The 19091-nt window shown below is 41.2% G+C and overlaps 1 protein-coding gene and 1 pseudogene across 1 annotated transcript in view; one reads left to right on the top strand and one right to left on the bottom strand.

The window, feature by feature from the left end:
• PPEF2 (protein phosphatase with EF-hand domain 2) overlaps nt 1-14859 on the bottom strand; it is a 33123-nt gene extending 18264 nt beyond the window's left edge. The window contains exons 1-9 of the mRNA XM_041759283.1: nt 14480-14859; nt 10004-10076; nt 5440-5567; nt 5232-5289; nt 4045-4220; nt 2635-2749; nt 1632-1678; nt 507-673; nt 4-40 (exon numbers count right to left, since the gene is read on the bottom strand). Of these exons, the coding sequence (XP_041615217.1) occupies nt 4-40; nt 507-673; nt 1632-1678; nt 2635-2749; nt 4045-4220; nt 5232-5289; nt 5440-5567; nt 10004-10058 (783 nt within the window). The 5' untranslated portion in view covers nt 10059-10076; nt 14480-14859. The remainder of the gene's footprint in view (nt 1-3; nt 41-506; nt 674-1631; nt 1679-2634; nt 2750-4044; nt 4221-5231; nt 5290-5439; nt 5568-10003; nt 10077-14479) is intronic.
• A 1221-nt stretch (nt 14860-16080) lies between these two features.
• On the top strand, nt 16081-17004 carry LOC121492651 (annotated as a pseudogene).
• Nucleotides 17005-19091: the final 2087 nt, after the last annotated feature.

Here is a 19091-nt window from a genome sequence, read left to right on the forward strand (position 1 = left end):
TACCTTATATTTATGCATCACTTCCTTGGTAAAGCCATATCTAGATTTAAAAGGAAAAATAGATATTAAATTTGGTGACATTATGGTATAATTGAATTCTTATAAAAATTCATATTCTATATACATATACTTAAATATATGGAAGAGACTGAGGTATAATACTTACCAAAATGTTTACAATCATAGCATTCTGTTTGGTTTAAGAAATTATAGGATATTTTGATTTTCTTCCTTTTGCTTATCTGTATTTCTTACCTTTTGTATAGTGAGCCTTTATTGTTTAGATGATAAAGAGTATGGGTATTTGAAAAAAATTTAATGTTTTATTAGGAGTAGGATAATGTGTAAATTTTAAAGAAATATTTTAAATGTCATATATTGCATATTCTTTTATAAAACTGGAAAACTACTTTTAAAAGGCATTTAACAAATAATGAGCTCTGATGAAATAACTTTTTACAATGACAAGTAAATATCAAATACCCAAACATGTTTTAGTTTGTTACCGTAAGTTCACCATATGGTCCTCATGGTTTCCTCGGTTAAGATGGAACTCTTTTGGGTAAACCAACATGAAGGCAAAAAGAATCATCAGGATCTCTACTGATTCCTTGCCTCGATCCACAAAGTCACCATTGAAGACATAGGCCCTCTCTGGTGACGGAAGGCCATTCTTCCCAACAAGAAGACGAGTCAAGAAGAGGAAACAAAGGAAGGGAATAGGAAATTGGGTCAAACCAATGTGCATTTGACAGTTACATCAGATCATACATGAATTCTGTACTTTCTGGCTCTCCTCCAAATGTGAATTGTCAACAAAAGATGGAAGTATTTTTTATTGGTCTTATATTTCCTTTCTAGTCAGGCTGAGGTTATGACATGCTCATCAAAATAAGGACTTTATACAAAGCCAGAGTCTTGCCATGTGGTAGGTACAAAGGACACTGAACTTATGATCCAACAGCCAGTTTTAAGTCCTGGCCACAATATCTACCTTAAAAAAAAAAAAAAGATTTATTCATTTGTTTGAGAGAGAGAGAGACAGCCCAACATAGGGCTCAATTCCATGACTCAGATATCATGACCTGAGCCAAAATCAAGAGTGGGATGCTCAACCGAGTCATCGAGGCACCCTTGGCCACAATATCTTTAGTAATAGCAAAAATAGCTGTCAGATTCCTCTGAATTAAATAAGACAAATTAGAAAACGCTTTGGGAAGCACAGTATATATAAAGTAATATTACATTAATAGAACATTCATGTATGTTGTTATATGCTCTACATTTTATAACTAGAAATGGATAGGAAAATAGCTTTTGGGCACTTTGCTAATCATCAATTTTCTTTATTTGTAAAAAAGAAAAGTACTAAATAATGATTCCTTGTCTTTATTTTAAAATAGTTTACAATAAAAAATAAATAAATAAATAAATAAATAAAACAGTTTACAAAAATATACTAAAATGTAACGCAGTGCTGGCTTTTATATAATGTACTTGCTACAAGGTATTATTTAAACTTTAAAATAATATTTTAAAAATCCAAGCATACTTAAGCATTTGTTTATAGATTCTATATTTGAACTTCCAGAATAAGTCTCAGAGCAAGACAGGATCTTAAGCACTCATACCTTATGAAATATAAATATTAAGTCATCCAACTGGCCGTGCAAGTCTCCTAATAGAGACAGAAAAAGAATATCAGTTTCTATTGGTTCTTGTCATTGTGTCTCATTTTTACTATGAAAAGGAAGACACCCAGAAAAATCTGACAAAGTGACGGTTACTCATTTTTCCATATGTAAGAGAGGGATAAATATTAATTTCCCTTGTTGCAGAGATAGTTAATATTGAAAGCAGGAAATACGATCTTTTCTACAAGATTATCATGAATAGTAAGTGAAGTAAAGAACAGGACGGAATACTGCAGGGTTGCCAACTCAAATGGGAGCTGGAGTGATTTCTGCTCTATCCACGGCAGGAAGACGATATTCACATGTGGGCCAGTGTTCTGAGATTTTTCAAGAGATGTTGGAAATCTGGATTTTAATATGAAATCCTCTGATTTTCAAAAACTGGAAATTAATTTGAAAAATTTAAGAACATTTCAGGGCAAATAAGACCTATCTGCAGGTTGCAAGCAGTCCTCAGGGTGCCAGTTTATTTACAATCCCGGGTGTATTGCAGGCTGTATTCCCTAAGATGTGGGACATCAGTCTGTAATAGATGTTTAAACGTCTCTGAAAACGTAAGGATATGGAAAGAATCATGACTGACAGGATTTCTCTCTGGGAAAAGACTATATGTGGGTGGAAGGAAGAGTTTGCTAGGGCTTGCTCAAGTAACAAGAAATAAGCTGTCTTCTGACAAGGGAGATCTGGCTAATTGCAGGGATTTTGTTTTGAATGGAGAGCGTGAGTTAGGGGCCAAATGTGAATTGCTTGGGGAAATAAGGCAGAAGCTGGGCCCTCTTGGCCCATAGCCCTTCGTTGCACTGCAGCTGCCTCAGTAAACGTGGAGTGAATCCGTGAGTACTCTCAGGGTGCATGCATCTCCCACCAGCCTGCCTCTTCCCCATCACAGGGGCTTTCTTGCTTGTGTCTAGCATATGAAGCCATTCTGTCCGGTGCTTACCACACACTGTGATCTCCTCGCTGTAACAGGTGGAGACCCGGTTGATGTTTGGCAGTTGTACCAGGTGTTTCCTGGTTTCATGCAAAAGATTCAAGACATAGCGAGCATGGAGCTGCTACTAGGAGGAAGCAGAGGGAGGGACAAAATGACACTGATATTCATGCAGCAAACTGGGCCTCACCTTTACTGTGTAATGACTCCAATTACCCGAGACCCCAAGAGTGACCCTAGTAAATCAACTCTGGGACCCTCTGCATGGATCCTCTCTTTTTCCCCTATCTTCTGCTCTTGTTTCTGCTTTTCATCATCCCCAAATACTGAACTAATTACCTCTTTACTACCTATTGAATGAGAGCATCCCATGCCTTCAGCTTGGGAGAAATGCAGGCTTATCTCAGTGAGGTGTGTGTAAGTGCATGCGCATTGATGCTACTGAGTGATCCTGACATCACGGAGAATACCATCCCAACTCCTCCTGCAACAAATTACCTTCAAATGAAGGAAAGAAAGGGCTGGAACCTGGCATAGAACCAGAATCTGACCACTTCTCACCACCTCTACCTCTACCACGGGGGTTTCAAGCCACTATCACCTTTTGCCTGGTTTGTGGGAAAACCCTGACTGGTCTCCCTGCTTCAGCCCTTGCTCCCCACACTCTATTCAGAAAACAGAATGATGATTTTAAAAATCAAGCCAAGTTATATCATTCCTCTGCCCAATGTCTTCTCATCTCTTTGAGAAACATAAAAGCCCACCCACTCTCCTGCCTCCATTCCTTAACTCTCTTCCCCAAGCCTCTCCTCACCAGGTGGCCTTCCTGAGGTCCCCAAGCCATCCAGGCAGGGTCCTACCTCACAGCCTTTCCATTTGTTCCTTCTGCCTGGAACATTTTTCTGGAGGCATCCACAAGGTACATTTCCTTACCTTTTCCATGGTGCCTTCTGAGACTGCAGCCATCTCTCCTACCTAGAACTTAGTACATTGTTTTCCATAGCTCTAATTTCTGTCTAATATATTACAGAATCTACTTATTTGTTGTTCTTTCTGATCTATTGTGTGTCTCCCCGCTAGAATGTCAGCCCTGTGAGGGCAGGGATTTCTGCCTTGCTCATTGCTGTATCCCCAGGCCCAGAACAGTGTCTACACATAGTAGTGCTCACTAATTACCTGTGGGATGAATGAACAAGGAAAGATGACATAAATTAGGAGGAGAAGTTTTCAGTACACAAAACCTGGTTTATTGACTTGTACAAAGTCCTGGTTAAGCGAAGAGGACATGGAATCTCTCTAGTACATCCATATAGATACTAACACCCTAAATCCAGAGCTCTTCCTTTTGTGTTAGGTCTGGTCTCTCTCTACCTACTACATGGCATTGGTGGGGGCCCAGGTTCCCCAGAGCAAGCTTACTTGTTTCAGTCTGAAAGCTTCCACCAGGGCAGTTGCGTGGTCAGGAAGGAGTGGGAAGGAGAGGTGTGGCCCCGTGTAATTGTCTGGTACCTCTATAGATTCATAGTCACTGCCTTTCTCCATCTCAGAGTCCTGGAGGAATCTCTCTGTGGTGAATTTGCAGTTCAGGAAGTCCCCTGGTCAGGATAGAAAGGTTCGGACAGCTTATCATCAGATGTGCAGTCAATTGGCAATACAAAACTGTCTTTCCCTGGACCATACTTGCAGTGGGGTGGGCCAGTCTGGCATCAGCTCCAACACCAGGGAAGAGAAAGGGAAGGGAAAGTGACAACAGATTAAGGTGGGCACAGGGTGCCTGGGTGGAAAAGGAAAAGCCTTGACAAGGAAGAAAAAAATAAAAAAAGCTTACAGGTATTTGTGGTATACTCAGTGAGTGTGGCACCCTGCCTTTGGCTCAGGTCATGATCCAGGGTCCTGGGATGGAGCCCTGTGTTGGGCTCCCTGCTCAGCGGGGAGTCTGCTTCTCCCTCTGCCTCTGCTTTTCACCCTTGCTCACACACTCTCTCTCTCTCTCTCATTCTGCTCCCTCTCAAATAAATAAATAAGGTGGGCAGGAGGAAAAGGTTAAGCTTTAATGTCAATTTCATTTTACTTTTATTTTAAAATATTGAGATTTGTTAGACCTAGAAAGAATAGAAATTGAGGAGCCGAGGCTTATAAGCAGAAGGAAAAGGAAAAGCCTTGACAGGAAGAAAAAAAAAAAAAAAAGCTTACAGGTATTTGTGGTATACTCAGTGAGTGTGGCAGAAGCCATTAGACCTTTCAGGGCCCTTCAAGCAAGGGCCAACCACCAGCTTCTGCATCACTGGCCTGGGAACTTCTTTCCTAGGCTCACAGGGGTCCTCAGCAGGCCTGAAATGTTGTGGAATCAACAGCCTTTCCGATCCACCCCTCCCAGCAGCCTTCAACCAATGAGCCTCAGGACATGACATATGAAGACTCTAGTTCTCTCTGCCTTCAGGTGGGATCATTCCAAGGCATGGGATGTTGCACCATTTCCCAGGCACACCAACCTGCTGGCTTAGTAGCACATCCCCACCCCCTTTATTGGCTGCCTTCCTTTCCCTGAATTCCGTCCCCACCCCGTCCCCACCCCCATTATGTCCTGTATGGCAGCTCATACTCACTCTCATGGTTGCTGTTGGGGGTAAAGTGATCCACAAGGTAGCTGAAGAAATCATGGAGCTGCAGGAGAACCAAAGACTCCGCTTCAGAGATGAGTGCAAACAGAACCGGGAGGGTCCAAATCAGCCGCACCCTCTGGGCAACTGAGCCTTGCTGCCCGCGAGCTAGAAGGCAGAGCACAAGGTGACTCTGTCCCACATCCCACCGCACCTTGACCTGGTCCTGCTGCCCAGCATACTCGATAGACTGGAAGATGCGCCAGGTGCAGTGCCGCCTCATCTCCAGGCGTGCCATGTAGCGCCGGTACCATCTCTGGATCAGGGCTGCTGCCTTGAAGGCTGTGAAATGGGTGGAGATGCGAGCCAGTAAGTTGGGACCCCCTGGGCTGGGAGGGGGTGAAGGGCACCTCTCCTATGGTAACGCAGGGACAAGACAGTGGAGAGAAGTACTACCCATTTCTGCTGGTGGGAAGGATTTGCCTTACCACTGGCTGGGGTGCTGGTTTCCCCGTTCCCATCTCCCACCCCATCTTCTTTCTTACCTAGTACTTATACTAATATCACTGGAGGTTTACTGGAATTCCTACTTTTTGCTGAAAATACTGTGTGTGCAGGTGGAAAGGCTGGATTGCCAGGATTCTTAAGAAACATAACCTGAAGAGGTTGCAAGCATGAGGCATCCCTGCAGAGTGGATAACGCAGGGGTAGAAAGTGGGGAAGACATTTTGACATAACAATAGACTGGATAGCAGGAGTCCTGGGTTCTAGGCCTGGAAATGCCCTCATCAGCTCTGTGGCCTCACGTGGATTTTACCTTCCTGGGCCTCGGTGTTCCCATCCCGAAAGGGGGATGGACTAGATGACTGGGGAAAACAAACAATAGACAAACACGCTAATTCTGCATGCAATGTCAGGTGGTAGTAAATGCTTATGGGGCTCTGCACTTGCTTTCTTCATACTTGTCACAGCCCTGTGGGCTTTAAGTGTCCCCATCATGATATCTGGGTGAGCACACTGACTATCAAATCTGCAGGCAGGCTTTGGGCTTCTCCCTTTGCCAGGACCTGTGCTGGGTGACCGCGTCCACAGGGTGGCACGATGAGGTTTACTTCTTTCTATGAGCTTTAGGACCTGTGGTCATGTACTGCTGCTATAGAAAAGAACAGCTGTTCACATAAATAACTAGATTCTTAAGCTTCTGGGCCTGAACGTACCACTGGTGATGAATGGAGTATTTGTGGATAAAGCGAGATTAAAAAGAAAACCCTACAGGTTAATTCAGGTCAACCTCATGAAGAGTAGACAGACTGATTTAATATAGTTAGCCTGCATTAGAGAGCTAACAGAATTCTGCTGATTTCTCTAAGAAGAATGTCAATGGGAGAGTGGGGGGAGGAGAACCAGGGAGGATCTTAAACAAAGCTGAATGTGATTTCCTCTGACAAAGAATGTCACACGGTAGCTATTACTCAAAGGCACTTACCCAACACTAAGGGTTGAAGCTGAAGCTCTACCAACTGACTTCTGTAAATCCATGTTCAGAATGGTGAGCAGACTTTCTAGAAACTTATGGGAAGCACAGATACCTGGACCTTGCCTTAGAAACCACAGCTTTAGACTCTCTACAAGGAGTCCAGGGACCTTCAAGGCTGACAAACAACACACACGACTCATGTGCACCCAAGTGGAAGCAATACTGAGGAGTACCGGGGCCACCAAGGTTCTGTGAAAAATGTTGTTTGCTAGCACCTTTCTTCAACATTTAAAGGAAAGGGCTGCCAACTAGGCATATTTATATCCTCAGTCTTGCTTGACTGGCTTTGGCAGGGACAGCAGGCAGTGCCTCCTCACCTGTTTCTCCCACCTAGTCCTGTCAGGGGTCTGAGTTACCCTTAACTAAGATAAAGGCTGTGAGGTGCAGGATGGTCTAAGACCTTCTACTCCTGCCTTCCCAACAGCGCAATATAACACACTTGGGCTCCTCTTGCTCCAGCTTTCCCACCCCCCTGCCTTTTTTTAAGGAGGCTCCACGCTCAATGTGGGGCTCAAACTCATGACCCTGAGATCAAAAATCACATGCTCCACTGACTGAGCCAGCCAGGCACCTCTAGAACATGCAACTCTTGATTTCAGGGTTGTGAGTTTGAGTTCCATGTTGGGTGTCGAGATTACTTAAAAAAGAAAATCTTTCAGAGCATCTGGGTGGTTCCGTTGGTTAAGCATCTGCCTTTGGCTCAGGTCATAATCTCAGGGTCCTGGGATCAAGCCCCCGCATCGGGCCCCCTGCTCACCAGGGATCTGCTTCTCCCTTTCCTCCTACCCCTCCCCCTTGCTCATGTACATGCTCTCAAATAAATAAAATCTTAAAAAAAAAGAACAAGAGCATCCAGCCCCAGCTACCCAGAGGATTATAGACAAACCACCCAGCTGGTCCCTTTGCAAATTCCAGACCCACAAAATCACAAGCAGATAAAATGGTTGTTTTAAGCCACTAAGTTTTGGGATAGTTATGCAGCAATACATCTTTAGAAGAGGAATGCTTTTCAAAGTCATAAAATAAACTTAAAGCAAAATGAATAATCGATCTCCAAAGATGAAAAGCAAAAGTTTAGGGGCGCCTGGGTGGTTCAGTCAGTTAATCATCCAGCTCTTGATTTTGGCTCAGCTAATAGTCTCAGAGTGGTGAGAAAGAGCCCTGGGTTTGGCTCCACGCTAAGCATTAAGCCTGCTTAAGGTCCTCTCTCTCCCTCTCCCTTTTCCCCTCCCCTACAATTCACACATGCTCTCTCTCTGTCTCAAAAAAAAAGCGCAGAAGTTAAATAAGTAAATCTAACCTTATTTAAGTTAGAAACACAGAATGGAGTTATTTCAAATGCCTTGAGAATTCAGTAATTTGTACATCCCTAGTGGATATATCCAAAGGACAAAAAGACGGGGTACTTGAGTGGCTAGTGGTTGAGTGTTTACCTTTGACTCAGGTTATGATCCCAGGGTCCTGGGATTGAGTTCCGCATCAGGCTCCCCACAGGGAGCCTGCTTCTCCCTCTGCCTATGTCTTTTGTGAATAAATGAGTAAAATCTTAAAAACAAAGGACAAAAAGAACTACAAAGAAATCTTAAAGAATTTTCAGTCATCACATTGTTTATAATAGTATTGTTACTATTCTGAAACTGTTATTTATGGTGGGACGGAGTAAATAATACTATTTTAATGTCATTAGTGAAAAAAGATTTTTAATAAAGAGATATATATAAGTATAATATCAAGGCTGTTAAGTAAAAATATTGTGTTCCTCAATATAAATTGGTTATGGTGGGTTTTTCTCTAAGCAATACTTATTTTCCAGATCTGCTCACTGGAAAGGTATAGAATGATGTAGGCCAACCAGGAAGCAATGAATACCCCGCACCCTAAAGAGAGGGTACCCTAAAGAAGTACCCTCTCTGGAGCCAAAAATGTGCAAGATGACCCTGGGACATATTGCCAAGCTAGAAAAAAAGGAAGCCACAAACTTCCAGTGATGCTGAAGCCCATATAAACAAGGTGTTGTCACTATTCCCCCTGCTTTCCTCCTATAACTTTGGCTGCCTCTCCTGAGCCTCCTTTGCTGACTCATCCTCTTCTACCTGGTGCTTAAGCCCCGGGATCCTTCATGACTCTGTCCTAGGCCCTAGACTCTGATCTGCCTTTACTTTCCCTCTAGGGCACTTCAGGGACCCCCATGGCCTCAACCACTACATAACATTCTGATGCCTTTCAGTGCATATCTCTCCAGCCCAACCTCACCTCCAGAATCCAGATGTGAATATGTAACTGCCTTCTCAGTATTTCTACCTGCGTGTCTCACGGACACCCCAACCCTAACTTGTATAAACCCTTCATCTTCCCTCTAGTCAAAGTTGATTCTCCTCCACTATATTTATGTCAGTAATTGGTATAATTGCCTACCCAGTTTTGCTAGCCAGAAAACTGGAAATCATTCTTGATCCTTCTCCCTCAACCCATACATCTACTCAGTTGGATCCTGTCAATTCGACCTCCTGAATACTGTTGAAATTCACCCTCTTCTCTCCATCTTTGCTGCCAACAACTCTGACCAAAGTATCATCATCTCTTGCTTAGATGACTTTAGTGGCTTCTGGGCTGTTCCTTCTTCTACTCTTACTCCCTCCAATCCCTTCTCGACAGAACTCTGAGATCTTTTGAATGTGCATATCTTACAATTAACTCCCTATTTTGAATTCAATTGTTCTTCATGTCTTTAGGATAAAGTTTAAAATCCTATAGACCCTGAGTGATCTGGGCTCTGCCTACCTTGGCAGCCACATGTCACGCCATCCTCCCTCTTGTTCAATTCAGACCATTCAGTTCCTTGAATATGACTCTCTTCTTTATATATATATATATATATATATATATATATATATATATATATATATACACACATATATATATACTAAATCCTCTACCTGAAAAGCTCTTTCATCTGCTTTTTGCCAATTTTATTTCATTTATTTGTGCATGAACAATTTGGGATAACCCATAGTGGACAACATAGACTCCTCAGGACACTTTAACTTGGTCAAATATAGTTCACCAGCTTCTAAGATATTCAGCTGACATTCTGGTGGTCTCATCATAAGGAGGAGAAACTGAGTTTCAAGAACTGTCTGAGGAGAAATATAATGGTTTCTTTCTATTCTGAGAAGCCCCTTCCTATAAAATGTAGGCTTTGGGATACCTACGGATAATCTGGGAGTTAGGAAACACGTACCTTTCTCTGCATTCTGGAAAGCAAAGTGATGTTGGGCTGAGGTACCACTTCCCATAGTGTACGTACAAGATTTCTGTAGGACACAGATAGTAGGTCAGAAGGAGAGCAAATTGTTTGCTGATAAAAGGAAGAGGGAATCTGAAATAAGATAATCCAGGCAGAGTATTGTTAGTTCAGGTAGACTAAGTTATCTATGGACCTTGTCACCCACATCATAAAAACTGTGAGACTATCATCTGAGAGCACTTTCCCCACCTCTTCAGTGTCAGTGCATGGAAATTCCCTTCATTTGTCATCTCCTATCTTTCCCATGTTTCCAGCCTTCTTACTAGCTTTTTCCTTTTGAGTCTAGAAACGTCCTGAAGTCTCTTCTCTTATAATCTCAAAGCTATTGATCACAATCATCATTCTTTGACTCCCATATCCCTCTAGTTATAAGCCAGTCTCTTTTCTTCTTATATTTCTGAGTAGACTACATATTTTCTCCTTAATTCCTCTTAAAACCACTTTTATGGTTTTAAGATACCTTCATCTTTTCAGTCCTTACCTTGCCCAAACAGCAAAACCATCTGTCTCTGCAAGCCCCACCTTGATAAAAATTCTACTCCTTGGGTTTCCATGATGCTGGACTCCCTTGCATTTGTTCTATCTCTCTCTCTTCTTGAGCTCACTTTTTTCTATCCTTTAAATGTCCATTTTGGTTTGTACTCTAGACTCAAATGTCAGGTCTCCTCACTCTGAACATGGTCCCCAGATGACTGAATCAATTCATACTCAACTATCGCTTCCCACTTCTCAAATCTATATCTTCATCCCAGATTATCCATATACGTCAGCCCCATATACCCAGCTTTCTGTTAAACTTTCACTGGGGTGCCTTAGACTCCATGTACCACAAGCAGAACTCAGCTCTCTAAAATCTTACTCCTCCAGCCTCATCTCTCTTTTCTTTCTTCAAACTCTGCTCTTTGACCACAATGGCCTATGTGTTTTGTTCTGACATGGAATATTCTTATCCCATGCCTCTTGGCTAACTTAGCTAACTTTACTCATTCCTTAAAGCTCACTTTGGGCATCACCTTAGGGAAGCCAGTTTGACAGGTCTCTCCTGTGAGGTCCTGAAAATCCTATTCACATCTCCATCACTGCAATAATGTATTATAGTTTCCTATTTTGTGTCTCTCTACCATTAGACTATCAGTTCCTTGACAGCAAAGACTGTATGTGAGCAAATTCATCATATCTCTAGAAGGTACCATGGGCCTGACATGTGGCAGGGATTCAAGCAATATTAATTGAATAAACTTTTTATTTATTTTTACCATATTAATAAATATTAATAATATTTAATTAATTAATAATATTAATTAATAAATAAATTGCCACATTTATTTTTACACAACAAAGAACAATCTTTTTCTAGACCTTTTTCAGGAAGCAATGTGAGATGTACTGACTTAATGTTGAGAATGGATTCCACTTCCATATTTTTCTCCTCCTTCACATCTACTGCACTTTACTTCCTCTACTTTTAAAGGTTATTGTATTAGTGATTATCTTTTCCCTTGCAAATCAAAGAAAAGTCACAACTTGCTTATGTTGTTTAGCTTATTTTGACTAAATAATCAAAAGAAAAAATACTATGATCTCTTTTGTGTGTGTGCAAAATGATTTCCAGATGTAAGAGATATCATAAAACTAGAACCTGAGTATGGGTCAAAATGAGCAGCCTTCATTACCAAATCAAACCAAATTTTTCTGGATACCTGAACAGTTTTAGAGCTGAAAGGGTCATCAGCAATGATTGAGTCCACCAAATCACTTACAATTTGTTTTGATAATCAGTAACTTGCCTATAGAGACCACTGTGTACTAAAGTGTTTGGGTTTTGGAAGTACACAGATGCAGGTGAGAATTTCAGCTCAGCTTTTCACTAGATGTTGGTCACTTAACCTCCCATAAACTCAGTTTTATCATATCTATAAATATTTGAGAATAATAAATAATGTATTTAAAGTGTTCTTAGTATCTGGTGGAATCTCAATATATGTTGACAGATTGGATCTGAGATACTTATTTTAAAATATAGATAATCAAAAACATGTCCCTGGCTCAAATTTAGGAGGCAGTAAAAGACATACTATCTTAATACAGCATTGTTATATACTGAATGCATCCCCCATAAGTTCACAAATTGAAGTCCCAACTCCCAATGTGATGGTATTTGGAGGTGGGGATTTGGGGAGGTAATTAGGTTTAGGTAAGGTCATGACGGTGGTGACCACATGATGGGATTAGTGTCCTTATAAGAAGAAGAGAGACTAGATCTCTCTTTCTCTCTCTCTCTCTCCCCCCTTTCTCTTTTTCTCCCCTCCCCCCGCCCCCCCTCCCCCAAAATGTGAGCAAGGATGTGGCCATCTGCAAGCCAAGAAGGCACTCAATATACAAATCAAATCTGCTGGCATCTTGATCCTGAACTACTCAGTTTCCAGAACTGTGAGAAATAAATACATATTGGTTAAGACACCCACCTGTAGTATTTTGTTATGGCAGCCCTAGCTGACCAAGTCAAGCATAAACTATCCCATAAATGGGATAGATATTGATTATTTCTGGGTCAAAGACTGTAATAGTAAGTAAGTCCATTTTTGCCCTTTGGGACCTTATTTCTTATAAGTTTATAAATCTGAAAATGGTTGCACAATAAGGCAAACTTGTTTGTCACCTACCCTACAAAAAAGATGTAGAGACAGAAATATGATACTGCCATAAAATGAGAAAGGAGTAACTATCATGAGTCAATAAACTATTTGAAACAACCTGTAGTAATGAAAGAAATGAAGACTCTCCTCAGGGAGCACATCCAGTTGTAATGAACTCTGATCATTAAGGACAAAAAGTATGTGCCTTCATATATTGTGGAAGGGGACAGGGAGCACCCAGACATCAGGATGGTGAATGGATAGTGATAACTCCATTACAGGGTTGTCACAAGGGTGAGATGAGGTTATATATGAAGGTACTTTGCAAATGTTTGTCTCTGTCATGAAAATTATAGATGAGGAAACTTTTTAAATGATACTCTCAGAAATCTTTTAAAATATCTCTCTCCCTAGGGGCACCTGCGTGGTTTAGTCAGTTAAGCAGCCAGCTTTTGATTTCTGCACAGGTCATGATCTTAGGGATATGAGATCGAGCCCCACATGAAGGCTTGAGTGGGGCTCTGTGCTCAGCAGGGAGTCTGCTCAGGATTCCTTCTCTCTCCCTCTGCCACCACCCCTCGCTCATGCTCTCTCAATAAATAAAATCTTTTAAAAAAACTCTCTCTCCAAAATCATAGCCACTTTAAATATTTTATCAGTACAGATATAGAAAACACATCATGGTACATCAAAAGTAGGATGGAACAGTATTCAGCCAGGACAAAGAACAAGGCAAGTCTAAATGTGACGGTATGAAAATATCCCTAAGATATATCATTACATGAAGAAAAGCAAATTGCTGAACAATATGCTTCCTATGATCTCATCATCTCTATAAAAAAACATATCAGTAAATGTATAATCAAATAACATACACCAAACTATTAATAGTGATTTTTTCCTGGGGAATGGGCTTATGAGAAATTTTAATTTTTAACATATATAGCTTTATTATAACTTTGTTAATTAAAAATCAATAAATCATATTTCCCCAACATTTTTTGAGGTAAGGAAATTAGAAAGTGACTCTGATTAAATAGGTATCACATATGGCTTCCTTAATAGAAGAAAGTGATATCATCTACAGATCTGTAAAGAACACTCTAGAAATCACTACGAGAAAGGAATGGAAAGGAGAACTAAAATAATTCTTGGGGAAAAAGTGAAAGCTTTGTAAAACCAAACAGAAAATGAGTTGATGTAGCCTCAGATTGTTGAATCGACACCTTTTAGTAATGACTAACTGCTTTTCCTGCTGGTGATCCCCCAGCTGAGCCATCTACTCAGGTAAATAGCACATCTATACTACCTATCTGAGACCACTGTCCTTCTAGAATTTGATTTAGCATCACCAATATCTGATGTTATCATTTTAAAAAAGGGTTGGAGGGCAACTGTGTTGCTCAGTCAGCTAAGCGCTGGACTCTTGGTTTTGGCTCAGGTTATGATCTCATGGTCTTGGGAAAGAGCCCGGCATTGGCTCTGTGCTGAGTGCAGAGTCTGCTCTGGATTCTCTTTCCCTCCCCCTCTGCTTGTGCACTGTCTTGCTCTCTCTCAAATAAATAAAATCTTTCAAAAAAAAATGTTGGCAATTATTTATCTTCCCACTGAGTGAACCTCAAAACACACATAGCAAAGACCCTCCCTGGGTGAGTTGATACCAGGGGCTTTCTCTGACCTCTGTCCTCAAACCAAACCTGGATTTATTTCCTGTGTAAGAACATATGTTTGTTGCCCTCATTTCTGTACTTTAGGCTAGAAAGAAAGTTCTTACCTTCTTTGGTATTCTTTATTATGAAACGCAAGGAGGCAGGAGCCTCTTTAACACACAGGTGTGACCTCCATCCTGTCTTTGGAGTTGGCTGAGGGATCCTTGGCTGATGCAGTTTCTTCCAGACCTAGGGATCTGGTAAAGAAGGCCCAGGCTCAAGCTGGCATACCGTCTTCCAGAAACGCAGTAAGGACATCCACAGCTGTGGCCACGCACTCAGGGCTCCCCGCCTCACAGCAATAGGCACCTCATGAACTCAATCAGATCAAGCCTTTCGAGGAGGATTTGAAAGGGGAGATTGCATAGTCAGGATGTCTCCCTCACACCTGGGCCTGATTCCTGAAGACAGTTTCTCCCCAGCACTCTCCTGCCCTAGCCCCAGAACTAAGCCTCTTACCCCCCAGATTAGGAGGCTGTGTTTCTCAAGACACGTCTATGCAGCCTGAGCTCCTTAAGCCAGAAATAGAAGAGTGCTGACAACACAGGGCATGGGGCTCAGAGCTGCCGGGCACCGGGGGGCCCTCCCTGCAGTTCCCCAGGACCCCAGGCACTCTTTCTTCTGGCTGGCTTTTCTCTGTTCACAAAAGTGATGGAACATCTTGCCTTTTCTTGTTTACTTTTCTTAGGACATAACGCAAAATATTAAAATATTAATCACTATTCCCAGACAGCTTACTTTTTCAATTAATCTAAGATGCTTATGTGTATGCTGGTAGGTACCATTTCCTGTGCCATGGGAATCTGCAAAGAAATTTATACTTTATTTGCATCTATTTAGTAGGTTAAGCTTGTTATTGTTATTCGAATCCTCTTTATCCTTATGTATTCTTCCCCGTTTCAAAGATATCTATAAGTACAGATTTAGCAATTTATTCTTGGATTTCTGAACCTTTGCATTAGGTTTTGTAGTTCTGTGTTAAACATATGTTGAGTTACATAAAGTTGCCATTATATAATTGTATATTTATAATACATGAAAGCTTATGTATGTTTTTCTTGGTAGAAATTTTATCAAAATAAAATATTATTCTGCCAAAATCCATTTTGGCTTGAATTCTCTTTTGTCTGATACTGACATTTTCACATTGACTCACTTTTATTAGTGGTTGACTGCTAACATCCCCCCCCCCCCCATTCTCTAAAAGTTAAAAGACTGATGCAATCCTGTATTATTGACAGTATGAGAAAAGGAGCTTTTCCTACACTACTAATGGGAATGTAAATTGTTTCACTTTGTCAGAATTAGTTGAGATTAAATTTTAATTGTGATTTATTAAATTATGTATTTTTTAGCTGAAAAACATGACATTCTTTAAAAAATATTTTTATTTGAATATAGTTGTACACAGGTGTACAACATAGTGATTCAACAACTCTGTATGTTATGCTGTGCTCACAAGGGTAGCTACCATCTGTCACCATACAACGCTATTATGACAGGGGCACCTGGGGGGCTCAGTAGTTGAGTATCTGCCTTTGGCTCAGGGCGTGACCCCGGGGTCCTGGGATCGAGTTCCGCACTGGGCTCCCTACGGGGAGCCTGCTTCTCCCTCTGCCTGTGTCTGTCTCTCTCTCTGTGTTTTTCATATTTATGAAAAAATAAATATGCCACCTGCGTGCCCCGAGTCCCCCTGCATGTGGCCTATGCTGTGGGTGAGGATGACTTGATGCCCATGTACCACGGCAATGAGGTCACTCCAGCAGAGGCTGCCCAGGCCCCGGAGGTGACCTATGAGGCAGACAAGGGCTCCATGTGGACACTGCTGCTCACCAACTTGGATGGACACTTGCTGGAGCCAGATGCTGACTACGTCCACTGGCTGGTAACCAGCATCCCAGGCAACAGTGTGGCTGAAGGACAGGAGACTTGTCCCTACATGCCCCCTTTCCCTGCCCGAGGTTCCGGCTTCCACTGCTTTGCCTTGCTGCTCTTTAAGCAGGATAAGCCAGTTGACTTCTCCGAGGACACCCGGCGCTCACCCTGCTACCAGCTGGCCCGGCGGACCTTCCGCACTTTTGATTTCTACAAGAAGCACCAGGAAGCCATGACACCAGCTAGGCTGGCCTTTTTCCAGTGTCGCTGGGATGATTCAGTGACCCACATCTTCCACCAACTTCTGGACATGCAGGAGACCGTGTTTGAGTTTGTGCGGCCACCCTCTTACCACCCAAACAGAAGCGCTTCCCCCACCGGCAGCCCCTGCGCTACCTGGACCGGTATAGGGACAGTCACGAACCCACCTGCGGCATCTATTGAGTGGCCAGAGTGCCACCCACCTCAAAGTGGACTGAGCCTCTCAGGCTCCACCAGCAGGAACAATAAAGACCACTCCACTGGGCCACGCTCTGGGCTCTAGCCCTGCCTGAGGCAGCCCCTTTGTGGCCTTCTCAGGCCCAGGCTTTGGAAATGAAGAGAGCTCTCTGAGGATAGTGGCAGAGATGGGACATGTGAATAAAGATGATTTTTTTTCAAATAAATAAATAAATAAGTAAATAAGTAAATAAAATAAAATAAAATCTTAAAAAAATATATCACTGACTATATTCCCTATAATGTGGCTTTTCTTCTCGTGACTTATTCATTCCACTACTAGAAACTTATATCTCCTACCCCTCTTCACTCACTTTGTCCATCTGCCCACCCCCTTCCTCTCTAGCAACCATCCGTTTGTTCTCAATATTTATAAGTCTGATTCTGTTTACTCATTTTGTTTTTTATGTATGAGTGAAATTATATGGTATTTGTTTTTCTCAATATAACTTATTTCATTTAGTATAATACCCTCTGGGTCCATCTAATGTTGTCTCAAATGGCACAATCACATCTTTTTATGGCTGTATAATATTCCATCAAATATATATACTGTATCTTCCTTACCCATTCATCTATCCATAGATACTTAGGTTGCTCCTTTATCTTGGCTATTGTCGATAATGCTGCAACAAATACAGGAGTGAATATATCTTTTCAAATTAGTGTTTTCATTTTCTTTTGGGTTAATACCCAATAGTGGAATTATTGGTATTTCTATTTTCAACCTTTTGAGGAATCTTCATACTGTTTTCCACAGTGGCTGCACCAATTTACATTCCCACTAACAAAGCACAAGAGTTCCTTTTTCTCCATATTCTTGCCAACACTTGCTATTTTTTGTCTTTTTGCTTTTAGGCATTCTAACAGGTGTGAGGTGATATCTCATTGTGGTTTTGATTTGCATTTCCTGATAATTAGTGATATTGAGCATCCTTTCATGTGTCTGTTGCCCATCTCTCTTTTTTTGGGAAAATATCTATTCAGCTCTTCTGTCCATTTTTTAATTGGATTTTGTGTGTTGGGTTTTATAAGTTCTTTGTATATTTTGGATATTAACCCCTTATTGGATATCTCATTTGCAAATATCTTCTCCCATTTGGTGGGTTGTTGATAATTTCCTTTGTTGTGCAGGTTATTATTTTGAAAATAGTTTATTTTTACTTTTGTTTCCCTTGCTTCAAGAGACGGATCTAGAAAAAAGTTGCTATGGTCAACATCAAAAAAGTTATTGTATATGATCTCTTATAGGATCTTTAAGACTCGATCCAGGTCTCACATTTAGGTCTTAAATCCATTTTTTAATTTATTTTTGTGTATGGTGTAAGAAAGTGGGCCAGTTTCATTCTTTTGTATGTAGCTGTACAGTTTTCCCAATACCATTTGTTGAAGAGACTGTCTTTTCCCCATTGTATATTCTTGCCTCCACCATCATAGATTAATTGACCAAATAAGTGTGGGTTTATTCCTGAGGCCCCTATTCTGTTCCACTGATATATGTGTCATTTTTATGTCAGGACCATACTGTTTTGGTTATTACGGCTTTGTAGTATGTCTTGAAATCTGCAATTGTGATACCTCCAGTTTTGTTCTTCTTTTTCAAGATTGGCTATTTGTGGTCTTCTGTGGTCTCATAAAAATTTGTTCTATTTCTGTGAAAAATGCTGTTTAAATTCAATTACAAATCTGTAAAATGTAAACCCTTTAACCAGAAATTCACTTTTAGGTATCTTATGGAACTATACACCCACACAGAAAGTATATAAGGATTTTCATTACCATATTCTTTATGATCATGAAAAATTGGAAACAACTTAAAAATCTATAAGTTGCAGAATGGTTAACGAATTTATAGTACATACAAGAGAGTCCTATGCCATCATTTAAAAATATATAGATCAATATCCTCTGCATTAAAAGATGTTCATATTTTTTATGTGAACAAGGCAAAACTTGCTGAAATGTATAATCTAACCTCATTGTGAAGAAAAATTCTATTTTATCAATTATGTTTCTAATATCTGTATTAATGGTTTGACATCTTGGGGCCTTGCTGTCTCCCAGCAAAGCAACACCCTGCCCAGGGTTAACTGATTCTTACCTATGGCAAAGGTCTGTGCACTAGTCTTTCATATGTAGGCCACCCAATACAGAGTCCACATCCCCCAACCATGGCCTTTAAGCACTTTGCCACTCAGGGACACTATTCCCCTGCCCTAAGTACCCAGAACCACTATCAGACAACTTAGAGCAGCTCCTAAACTGTGGGGCTGATGAAATTATCCACACTAGACAATCCTAGAC

Source organism: Vulpes lagopus, chromosome 6, assembly GCF_018345385.1.
Source record: "Vulpes lagopus strain Blue_001 chromosome 6, ASM1834538v1, whole genome shotgun sequence".
In the NCBI taxonomy this organism is placed as follows: domain Eukaryota; kingdom Metazoa; phylum Chordata; class Mammalia; order Carnivora; family Canidae; genus Vulpes; species Vulpes lagopus.